Source organism: Parus major, chromosome 25LG2 (genome assembly GCF_001522545.3).
Source record: "Parus major isolate Abel chromosome 25LG2, Parus_major1.1, whole genome shotgun sequence".
NCBI lineage: Eukaryota > Metazoa > Chordata > Aves > Passeriformes > Paridae > Parus > Parus major.
Genome location: NC_031794.1, coordinates 147,916 through 159,297, shown reverse-complemented (window position 1 = coordinate 159,297; position 11,382 = coordinate 147,916). Strand labels below are relative to the sequence as shown.

The window sequence follows — 11,382 nt, the reverse complement described above, 5'->3', positions numbered from 1 at the left end:
TCCCATTGATCCCACTGATCCCATTGATCCCATTGATCCCACTGATCCCATCCCATTGATCCCATCCCATCCCATTGATCCCATTGGTCCCATTGATCCCATCCCATCCCATTGACCCCATCCCACCTCTCCCAACACCAAACCTGCTCCCGTCCCACCCCAACTTTCCCCTCGGGGGTGTTTCCCCCCCATTCCCAACTCCCCCAAAACCTCCCCCTGCCCTTCCCGCAGATCCCCCCTTTTCAGCAGCTCCTTCTCTGCATTCCAGGAACCGCCTCCATCCCTGCCGGGAAATGTCCTGCTACGACCTCTGCCCCACCACCGGCGGCATCGCCTGCCCGCAGCCCGTGGCCAACAGCTGCAACGAGCCCTGTGTCCGGCAGTGCCCCGACTCCACCGCCGTGATCCAGCCTCCCCCGGTGGTGGTCACCTTCCCCGGCCCCATCCTCAGCTCCTTCCCGCAGCAGGCCGTGGTGGGATCCACTGGAGTGCCGGCCTTTGGGGGATCCCTGGGTTCTGGGAGTCTCTACGGCTCCGGGGTTTTCCCGGGATACGGAGCTCGCTCTGGATACGGGGTCTCGGCGCTGGCCGGTGGCTCCTGCTGGCCCTCCGCGTCCCGCCGCTTCAGCCGCCTCCTTCGCGGCTCCTGCGGGCCCTGCTGAGGGCACCGCAGCCTCCAGGGAATCCCAGGAATGCCCAAATCCACGGCCACAAGGATGAGGGGTGGATATTTCCACGGCCTCCTTCGCATTCCCGATCTTTCTCCTGCTTCTTGTTGGGCACCTCTTCCTTGTTTGCTCTCGCTGCCTGTTGCGGCGTTCCCGATTTTTTGGAGCGGCGTGGGACAGCCCATTCCCTATGGATTTCAGCCACAGCGACCAAAATCCCTGGACTTCAGCTGGGAGAAGCTGGCTGAGGACATCTCGGAGCAGGACTTTGGACCTTCCCCCAAAATTGTCCGGGAATGGATTTTCCCCAAAATTGTCCGGGAATGGATTTTCCCCAAAATTGTCCGGGAATGGATTTTCCACCTTCTGTGATCTCTGGCTTTGCAAAGGGGCATTTCTCGCTCATTAAAACTTTGTTGCATCACACAGCAGACTCCTGGTTTCAATTTTTCACACTTTTTCACACTTTTCCCCCCTTTTTTCCCCTTTTTTTTTCTATTCACCCAATCCGAGCTGCTCCCCGAGGAGGAAGCACAGCCCGAGTTTACTGGGTTTTCCAAATGTTTCCATAATAAAACTCCTCAGAACCACCCTTCCATCCTTTGAAGGTTAAAAAAAAATATAAATTTAATATATAATATATATATAATATATATATTATATTATATATATATATATAAAAATTTAAAATAACAGAATTCCAGAGTTGTGGACAAAACTGACAGGACACAGGGAATTTGCCGGATAGAATTATTCTATTATTTTGTATTTAACAAGGAATTACGGAATCAAGGAGTGGTTTAGGTTGGGAAGGATCTCCAAGGTCATCCAGTCCAACCCCTCCAGCTTTCTCTCGCTCAGATCAGGTTGCTCAAAGCCCCCTGAACACTGCAAAAATCAAAGATTCCCGACATTCCTATTAAATTATTTGGGTTTTAAGTAAAAAAAAAAGGGAGGGAACGAGATAAAAAAGAAATTTTCCTGCAGTGCGTCTGATGGAAAATTTCATTTAAAAAAAAATAAAATTGAAGTGCAGCTCCTCCAGTTGCAAAATGATAAAAATGGCAAATCCTCCCGTTGCCAATCCCACCGGAATCTGCCCTGGAAGGACGCTGGAATCCAGCAGGGCACATCCCCTTGTGCCTGACGGGAATTTGCCATCCTAGAGCACCTAAAAACTCACTAAACAAAGATTTTGCCAGCCTGGAGCACTTAAAAACCCGCTAAATAAAGATTTTGCCAGCCTGGAGCACTTAAAAACCCGCTAAATAAAGATTTTTGCCAGCCTGGAGCACCTAAAACCCCATTAAATATAATTTTTCCAGCCTGGAGCACCTAAAACCCCATTAAATAAATATTTTTCCCATTAAATAAAGTATGGAAATCAAACACGAGAGGTTTAATTGGCATCGGGATTTGCTCCGAGCTGGAACCCGGCTCTGGCTGTGTTTGCAACGCCTTTAATGACTCAGCCGCAGATTGCAAATAAGAACAATTAACAGCACAGTCCTGGGACTGAGCACGGGGTAAGAGAAGGATGCAGTGACCTCTGGGGTTCAGGAGGAGAGTTTTTCTCATCCTGAGAGTTTTCTTCCCGCTCCCGGGAATTCCGGGAATATTTGGATGGATCAGGAGCCCGAGCTGATGTTGTCGGAATTTTTCTCTCCTGAATCCTTCAAATTCAGCCTGAGAACTTCGGGAAATGTCGCGGTCAGACACAGAAAATGATGATTTTTGATTCAAATTGGCTCCGTAATCGGGGGTCAAAGGAGCAGAGGCTGCTCCAGAGCAGAGCAGAGATGGAAAAAGGAGAAAAATCCAACCTTTGAGCCGTTTTGGGGTTGTTTTCCTGCGATTCTTTCTTTTCCTTCCCAGCCCCGGGAGAATTAAGGAATTAAAGGTTAAAGAATTGTCCTTTGGGGCTTCACAGAACCAGAAAACGGTTCGGGTTGGAAGGGGCTTTAAAGATCTTTGATTTACGGGCAGGGACTCCTTCCTCTATCCCAGATTGCTCCAACACTTCCAGGCAGGCAGAAATTCCCTGGAAAAGCTGTGCCAGGGGGAGAGCGGGCTGCTCTGCAGGGAACACTTCAACAACTCGTATTTAATTTAATTTAATTTATTTATTTGTGGGAAAGTTCAAGGAACTCACAAAACCCCACCAAAAATTTTGCCTTTCAGCTAAAAATTCCCGCGGGATTTTTTTTCCAAGGGAAGTTTTCCAAGGAAAGCTCCAGCCCCTCCCCGCCCCGGGTTATTTTTAAACAATGAAAAAAAACAAAGCGTAAAATCACCGTGTGGGGATGGAATTAAATCACAGCCCGGGGCAGGCATTGAGATGGGAATAATCCGAGTCACCCGTGCCTGACTTTCTTTGGGAACAGGGAACAGCCACGCCCGCCCTGAGGGAAGATCCGAGTGGATCTGGAAGCTCTCCAAAATCTCTTTTATCCCTCATGGAATGACTTTGTGCCGCCGCCGAAAAGCGCCTGGGCGCCTTCCAGGTGTGGAAAGGCACCGAGAGCTGCAGAACGGCGGAAAAACCCCCCCAAAATTACGGATAAAAACCACAAAACTCTGGATTTTGATGCGCAGCGGTTTAATGAGAAAGGAGGGAGAGAAACATCGCGGTGGGGATGGGGGAAAAACGAAGGGAGGAATGGCTCCAGGGCTGGGCATTCCACAGGGATGACTCCTGGAGTTCCACGGCGTGGGAAAGGTGACAGGACCTCACTCCACTTTCAGCCAGCCAGGGATCATGGAAAAGGCGATCCCGAGGTTGTTTTTTGGGTTTTTTTGGGCTTTTTTTGCAGGAGCCGCCGCGGGAGGAATAAAAAGAGTGAGAAAAAGGGAATTTACATCAAAGCGAGGGCGCTGAGGATGCGCCGGGAATTGCCGGGATTTCTGGAGGAGGCTCCGTGGTGGCTCCTGGCTCCTTCCTGCTCATTCCTCGGGTATTTAACAGGGTCTGCAGCTCCCAGAGAAGTATCCAGAGGATCCGTAGGAAGAGTAGGACCTCCCATAACCGTAGGAGCCGTAGGAACCCCCGGATCCCAGGAAATTCCCAGATCCCAAGAAGTTCCCGGAGGGCGCCGAGGACCCCACGATGCTCTCCTGCGGGCAGGAGCTGAGGATGGGGCCCGGGAAGGTCATGACCACGGGTGGGGGGTAGATGACAGCCCTGGAGTCCCCGCAGGAGGTGACACAGGGCTGGTTCCAGGCGTCCACGCAGGGCTGGGGACAGGAGACGGCGCAGGGAGCCAGGCAGCGGGAGCTGGAGCTCTGTCTGTAGGAAAACATCTCCTGGGAATGGCTCCGGAACGATGGAATGGAGGTCGGGCTGGGGAGAGAGAGAACGGGCGGAAAAAAGATCAGGGAGAGGCTCAAAATTTGGCTTCTGCCGTCTTCTCGTGTCCTTGTCTCCCATTTCTGACGACTCTTCGTTGTGGAGACAATTTGGCACAAAAATAACCCCCCCCAGAATTTACAGTAAACCCCCAAATGTAACAGTAAATCCTAAAATTAACAGTAAATCTTAACATTTACAGTAAACCCCCAAATGTAACAGTGAATCCTAAAATTAACAGTAAATCTTAAAATTAACAGTAAACCCCCACATTAACAGTATATCCTAAAGTTTACAGTAGTCCCCAAATTAACAGTAGATCCTGAAATTTACAATAAACCCCTAAATTAACCCTTAAACCCTCAAACCTAACAGTAAATCCTAAAATTAACAGTAAACTCCCAAATGTAACAGTAAACCCTAAAATTAACAATAACCCCCCAACTTAACAGTAAATCCCAAAATTAACAGTAACCCCCAAAATGAACAATAAACCCCAATCCCTGCCCTGGGCCTGCTGGCCCCACAATTCTGGATCCAAACAAAGCTCAGCTCTGATCCCGACAGTTCCAGGAACAATTCCAGGCTCGGACTTACCCCAGTGGAGCTCGGAGCGAGTCGGGAGAATTGGCTGGAGCAGCCCAGAGCTGAGAGTGTTTTTATACCATTTCTTGGGCAATCAGAAACATCCAGGGCCGATGAATGATCCAAGAAAAATTCCCTCCACCTGTCACTGCCCCAGATAAAGTGATTATTTTGCTCAGCGATTATTACTGTTGTTGTTACATCCACGGCATTACTCAGGCGATGTAATGATTTATTTTTAATTTGTATTGTTGCTGCTTTTTTTTTCCCCCCCCACCTCTTTACTTCTGGGATTGCCTCACGAGTGGGGATTGCTCAGAGCTTGATCCGTCAGCAGCGGGTGCTGACACAGCTCGGATCCCACCCCGCGTTTTCCGAGGAAAAGGGAATTGTGCAATTTCTCCCGTTATTGACCCACAGTGACTCCGACCCGAGGCGCGCTCGTCCGCAGGCGCCTTCCTACGGAATCTGGGAATGGGAAGAGCTCGTTCCCACCCTCCTGGCCGAGGAACACTCCCAGCTTCATAGAATGTCCAGGTGGAGCAACCTGGGTGTTTTCCAGGAGAAATCCACTCTTTAGGGAATCGATGGGATCAGCGCTGCTGAGCGAGGAGGATTCAGGGATTGGGGTGAGCCAGGTCAGGGAGGGCATCTGTGCATCACCCCTGGAAAAGCTGGGAATGTCCAGGTGCAGCTCCAGCTGATGCAGAGGTTTGGCTGCAACTTCAGCAGATTTATTGCCCAGATTCCCCCCTCTCCAGTCATTCAGGGATTAAATTTCCTGTTGTGTCTCCACGTCTTCCATGCCCAACATTATTCCCAAATTTCCTCAAGAAATGAGCTTTTCCCCTCCAAACCCCCTCCCCTTTATGGAGTTATGAACCAAACAGGGGGGCTTTGAGCAGCCCTGAGAATTCTGTCCCCAAGACGTCCGCTTTTATTCCAGTTTTCCCGTTGGAAACTGTTGGGGTAGGAAGCCTGAGGGAGCCTTTCCTGGGCTTTCCCTGAGTTTTCCCAACCCTTGGAATTTACAGCCCAGAGGATTCATCCCAACCAAGATTAGGAAGAAAAGAAGGAAGGAGAAATTGTGGGGCCACAGTCCCCGGGAGCCGCTCCTGCCCTGACCACACCTGGTTTCGCTTTGAGCAGCCCCAAACGGTGACAGAGGCTTCACTTCCCGGCAGGTGAATCACAGATTCCTTGGAAATCACCCCTGTCCCAACCTCCCCGAGAAACCCAGTGGGATCAACCCAAATAATCCCTAAAATCCTTCGTTTTGGGTCCCGGAGTTTGATTTCGCCCCCTGTGCTCTGCCCTGCTGAGATCCCAGCGGGAATTGTGTGCCCAGTTCTGGTGTCCCCCAAACCATGAAGTTGCTCAGGGGTCTGGAGCCCATCCCCTTTGGATCCAGGCCGGGAATGTTGGGAATGTTGAGTTCCCGGGATCCAGGGAAGCTGGAGAGGGGTTTTTCCTCAGGAACAGGACACGGGGAATGGGGCCAGGGGGGCAGAGGGGGAATTTGGGTGGGATTTTGGGAAGGAATTGCTCCCTGTGAGGGCCTGGCTCATGGAATTCCATGGATTCCGCACCCCTGGAAGCGTTCGAGGATGGGCTGGAGCCACCAGGTCTATGGAAGCTGTCCCTGCCTGTGGAGCAATTCCAGAGAAAAAAAATCATTCCCCGACATTTTCACCAACTTGGCGGAATCAGCAAAACGCTGCAGGAAGCGAAACCGCTTCCAAAAGAAAAACAAAACAAAAAGCAAGGAGGAAACCCGAGGGTGTTGGGAGAAACTGATAATTGTCCCGAGGCGGATAAAAGAATCGGAGCCCGGGCAGGAGAGGGTTGGGAAACTCCGGGGATGTCTCAACCCCCGCGGGCGATCCCGGGATGGGATAAAAGGCTCCCGGCTCCCAATTCCTCCCATCCCAGCTCCGGATTCCTGAGATTTCAGCTCCTCGGGCTTCTCCTCGCCGGGATTTGAGTGAGTCTGGGGGTGCTTTGGGGGTGGGAATCGCTCCTCCGGGGGACTGGGAGAGCCCTGGGAGGGAGGGAGGAGGAGCAGAGGGAGAGGGAGAAGGGAAAAAGAGAAAAAGCGGAGTTTTTGGAGAGGGAATGACTTGGGAAGGAGGGAGGGAGGAGCTGGGAGAAAGGAAAAAGAGAGAAAAAGCCGAGTTTTTGGAGAGGAGCTGTTTGGGAAGGAGGGAGGAAAGGAGAAGGAGAGGGAGAAGGGAAAGAGGGAGGAAAATCGGAGTTTTTCCTGAGCGGGAAAGGAGAGAGAGAGGAGAAAGGGACAGGGAGAAGGGAAAAGGAGGAAAATCCTCAGAGATTTTGGAGACGAGATGCCTGGAAGGGAGGGAAGGAGGCAGGGAGAGAGAGAGGGAGAGGGACAAGAGAGAGGGGAAAAAGAGAGAAAAACCGGAGTTTTTGTGGAGCAGGTGCATGGGAGTGAGTGAGGGAGGGAGGCAGGAGGAGAGAGGGACAGAGAGAAGGGAGAAAGAGAAAAATCAGAGATTTTGGAGGGAGGGAGGGAAGGAGGGAGGGAGGGGAGGGACAGGAAGAGGGGGGAGAGAGAAAAATCAGAGATTTTGGATAGATTTTGGAGGGAGGGAGGGAGGCAGGAGGAGAGAGGGACAGGGAGAAGGGAGAAAGAGAAAAATCAGAGATTTTGGATAGATTTTGGAGGGAGGGAAGGAGGCAGGAGGAGAGAGGGACAGGGAGAAGGGAGAAAGAGAAAAATCAGAGATTTTGGATAGATTTTGGAGGGAGGGAGGGAGGGAAGGAGGGGAGAGGGACAGAGAGAAGGGAGAAAGAGAAAAATCAGAGATTTTGGAGGGAGGGAGGGAAGGAGGGAGGGAGGAGAGGGACAGGGAGAAGGGAGAAAGAGAAAAATCAGAGATTTTGGAGGGAGGCAAAGAAGGAGGGAAGGAGGAGAGGGACAGGGGGAAGCAAAAGAGAGAAAAATATCACCAGGGGCTCTGCCGCCCAGATTTCCAACCCTCCCCTCTCCTTCCCGCAGCAGCTCCACCTCTCTCCTGCCAGGATGTCCTTCTCCAGCCAGCTCAGCTCCCGCTGCTCCGCGCCCTGCGAGGTGTCCTGTCCCCAGCCCTGCGCTGACGCCTGGAGCCAGCCCTGTGTCACCTCCTGCGGGGACTCCAGGGCTGTCATCTACCCCCCGCCCGTGGTCATCACCTTCCCGGGGCCCATCCTCAGCTCCTGCCCGCAGGAGAGCATCGTGGGGTCCGCATTCCCCTCGGGAATGGAGCGCCCCGTGGGGCTGCAGGGCTCCAGGGTCTACGGAGGCTTCTTCTCCTCCTGCTCGCCCAGGAATGCCTGGAGCCGGCGCTCCGGGAGCTGCGGGCCCTGCTGAGTCGGGAAAAGGGGATGGATGGATGGATGGGGAAACTGGGGGGGATGGAGGTGGGAGCTGAGCAGGGGGACACGGCTCCGTGAGGCTGGAGGAGCCCTGGGAGATGCTCAGAATCCATGGAAAATGTTCAGAATCCAAGGGAGCTGCTCAGGATCCATGGAAATTACTCAAAATCCATGGAGACTGCTCAGCATCCGTGGAAATTGCTCAGAATCCATGGAAACTGGTCAGGATCCATGGGAGCTGCTCAGGATCCATGGAAACTTGTCAAAATCCATGGGAACTGCTCAGGATCCATAGAAACGGGTCAGGATTCATGGGAACTGGTCAGGATCCACGGAAACTGCTCAGGATCCATGGAAATTACTCAAAATCCATGGAGACTGCTCAGCATCCGTGGAAATTGCTCAGAATCCATGGAAACTGGTCAGGATCCATGGGAGCTGCTCAGGATCCATGGGAACCCCTCAGCACTCCTGGAATCTCCTCAGCTTTCCTGGAACCTCCTCAGCCCCCCTGGGAGCTGCTCTTCCTCTCCCGTCTCTTGTTTTTAATGTCAGTTTTCTCCAAGTTTGCCTTTTCCCTCCTCAAACCCCGAATTGTTTTCCCATTCTTTGCTGTCAGGCCACAGAATTCCCGGGAATTTGGATGGGTTTAATAGTTTGGAATCGGGCATTTTGCCCATTTGTGGGTTTTTTCCTTGGATACCTCCAGGCCTGACAGGAGGAGCCTCACCTGGTCCAGTCCCTTTGACCCAAACTGGAAAAATGAGATGAAAATCAATAGTTTTAATTAATTAGATATTTAGATTATTAATTCAGATCAAATGCAACTTGTGTTTTTTCCACTTTTATCCCAATAAACTTCTCTGTTTGCATCCAAATATCTTGGATTTCTTCTTGATTTATTATTTAATGAATATTTAATTGCTTAAATTATTTTATTTATTTATTATTTAGTTATATATAATTTTATTTAGCAATTTAATGAATCATTTAAATTAATTAAACGTTATTTAGAATAAACGAGGTAAAATGTGTTAATCCCGAGATTTCTGACATCAAAACCACCCCGGGGCATTGAGGAAATCCCATAATTTATGTTAGAGGTGGCAGGAGAAGCCGAGGGCGGGATCCCATCCCAGCTCCTCCAGGGAATCCGTGCGATTCCCAGAGGGCAGCAATTATCTCATCTATAAATAGGGATTTAATAATAATAATTTAATAAATTATCAAATTTATTAAAGCCCCCCTCTCCCTAAAATCTCAGCACTGATGTCAAAAATGTAATAAATTTATGTTATTTATTAATAATTTTTATTTAGGATTTAGGGAATTTAGGGATTTAGGGAGGAGGGATTCCTGGCTTTTTCCAAGCGGTTTATCCCCAGCTGGATTATCCACAGGTTTTCCTATTTTACCTCTCCCCTCAAATATCCCGGTTTGTTTGGGTTTTTTTGCCTCTAAATGTGACAGTTTTTCAAGGATGTCCACAAAGAATTTGCAGATTCCCTTTCCCCAAAGAATTTGGTGAGGAATTAAAGGGGAAAAATTGCTGGAAATGGAATTTTTTCAGCCTGGTAACTTGAGGTTTGGTTCTCAATACAATTTTATTTATTTTAATTTAGCTTGGATATATTGTTTTTTCAGTGTTAAAAATCCCCAATTTGTTTCAAAATACAAAGAGAGCGAAGTTTTGGAATTCCACAGAGGGATTCCAATGGATTTTGGGAGCCCCCTCTTTAAACTTTGAGCTGATGGGAAACGTTCCCAAATCTCGGTTATTGGCACCATAAAACGAAAGAAGAGCAACTTTAGGGTGAAATTAATCAATTTACTAAAAGGAAAAAATAAAATATTCGGAGCAGATAAAGAAATAAAAACACGAGAAATGATGAAATGATGAAATGATGAAAATTATGACCTTTTTTTTTTTTTTTTTCCCCAAATTGATTATTCCAGTCTTAGGGCAATTAACCCAAATAAGAGCTGATTAACGTTAAATTAACATTCCAGGCCCTGGCGTAATCCAGCCTGGGAGTGTTTGGGAAGCGTCCCCGGCTCCCTTTGTTCTGCGGAAGCTCCGGGATATTTTGGGGCTGGAGTAATTGCGGGAATTCCAGCGCGGGCTCCAATGTGGCCATTAGGGAAGAACGAACCGAACGTGATCTTTAGGATAAAAACAGCACCTGGAATGGCTCGGAATGGGATGAGCAGGACACGCCTGGCATCCCAAACTGCCTGGAGGGATCCGCGGCTGGCACCGGCTCCTGGAATTTGGGGCTCTGGTCCAGAAAAGCTCCGTGTCCCTCCCTGTCACGGCGGAGAGGTGGAGAAGACTCCGTGGAAAAGCAGTTCAGGAAAGTTTGGATGCAGAAATGTGGAGAAAAGCTTGGGTTTTCCTCAGTTCCCTTTGTTTAGAGGGAAAAAAAGTCCCCAAATGGGGCTGGGTATGAGCAGGACGCTAAAAATTCCCGTTTTGCTACAGTTTGGAGGTTTTATCCTGGGAAATTCAGAGCCAGTTTTTTTTTAGGAATAAAATCTTTTATCCCAGAAAATGCAGAGACAGGGTTTTTTTAGGAATAAAGTATTTTATCCCAGAAATTTAACCCTAGATTTTACCTTTAAATTTTTTTACCACGGTTTTCAAGTTTGGAGTGGTCCGGGAAGAGCCTGGAGGTCTCCTGTCCCTCTATCCAAGGCTGAGTTGTCCCCAAGAGAGCCCAAGGAGCAGAGGAAAAAGGGAATTCGGGACAGGTTTGATGCAGCAGCATTTTAATGGGAATGCAAAGTGGAGTCGAACATTTGCAGAGAGAATAATGCAGACAAAGAGGAGCTTACCCTGAGAAAAGCCCAAAATCGCCCAAAATCACCCAAAATCACAATCACCCGCTCCAGCCTGACCCTTTCCAGCTTGACACCCCCTCCCCTCGCACTTTCCGAGACCTTCCAATCCCTACCATTCCCCAAATCCCTCGTTTCCGATCCACGCTGGGTGTCGAACTGGGCAGAGAAAGTCCAAAGCACAGGCAGAAGATGCAAAGCCCCAAGAAGAAAGAAAAGCCTGAACTAAACTAAAGCTCTATCCTAGACTTAAAACGCAGGGTCCTGGTTTCCAGCGGCGCTTCCCTCTCCGGCAGCCTTCGGATCACATTCCGTATTCCTTCGCTTCTTCCCCTCGTTCCTTTCCGTGGTTCTTTCCCCAAAAAAAACCGCTCAGATCTTCTTGCAGAGGCCCCTCTGGCACGGGTGCTTCCAGCGGGTGGAGAAGGTGTAGGAGCGCTCCGGGACGCACTTGGTGGCGCAGGGCGTGGCGCAGGGCGTGGCGCAGGGCGTGGTGCAGGTGGGGACGCACTTGGTCACGCACTTGGTGGCACAGGGGGCAGGGGCGCAGGGCGCGGGGCACGGCGTGGC

The 11,382-nt window shown here is 50.0% G+C and overlaps 3 protein-coding genes across 3 annotated transcripts; 2 read left to right on the top strand and 1 right to left on the bottom strand.

Moving 5' to 3' along the window:
• Positions 1-290: 290 nt before the first annotated feature.
• LOC107214672 (scale keratin-like) lies at positions 291-662 on the top strand. The gene has a single exon (XM_015650269.1). It carries the CDS (start codon positions 294-296, stop codon positions 660-662), a length of 369 nt encoding a protein of 122 aa, XP_015505755.1. The 5' UTR covers positions 291-293.
• Positions 663-3,339: 2,677 nt separating this feature from the next.
• LOC107214670 (feather keratin 4-like) lies at positions 3,340-4,001 on the bottom strand. The gene has a single exon (XM_033519835.1). The coding sequence runs from the start codon at positions 3,966-3,968 to the stop codon at positions 3,627-3,629; it is 342 nt and encodes a 113-aa protein (XP_033375726.1). The 5' UTR covers positions 3,969-4,001; the 3' UTR covers positions 3,340-3,626.
• A 3,641-nt stretch (positions 4,002-7,642) lies between these two features.
• LOC107214619 (feather keratin 4-like) lies at positions 7,643-7,969 on the top strand. The gene has a single exon (XM_015650205.1). It carries the CDS (start codon positions 7,643-7,645, stop codon positions 7,967-7,969), a length of 327 nt encoding a protein of 108 aa, XP_015505691.1.
• The last annotated feature ends 3,413 nt before the right edge of the window (positions 7,970-11,382 follow it).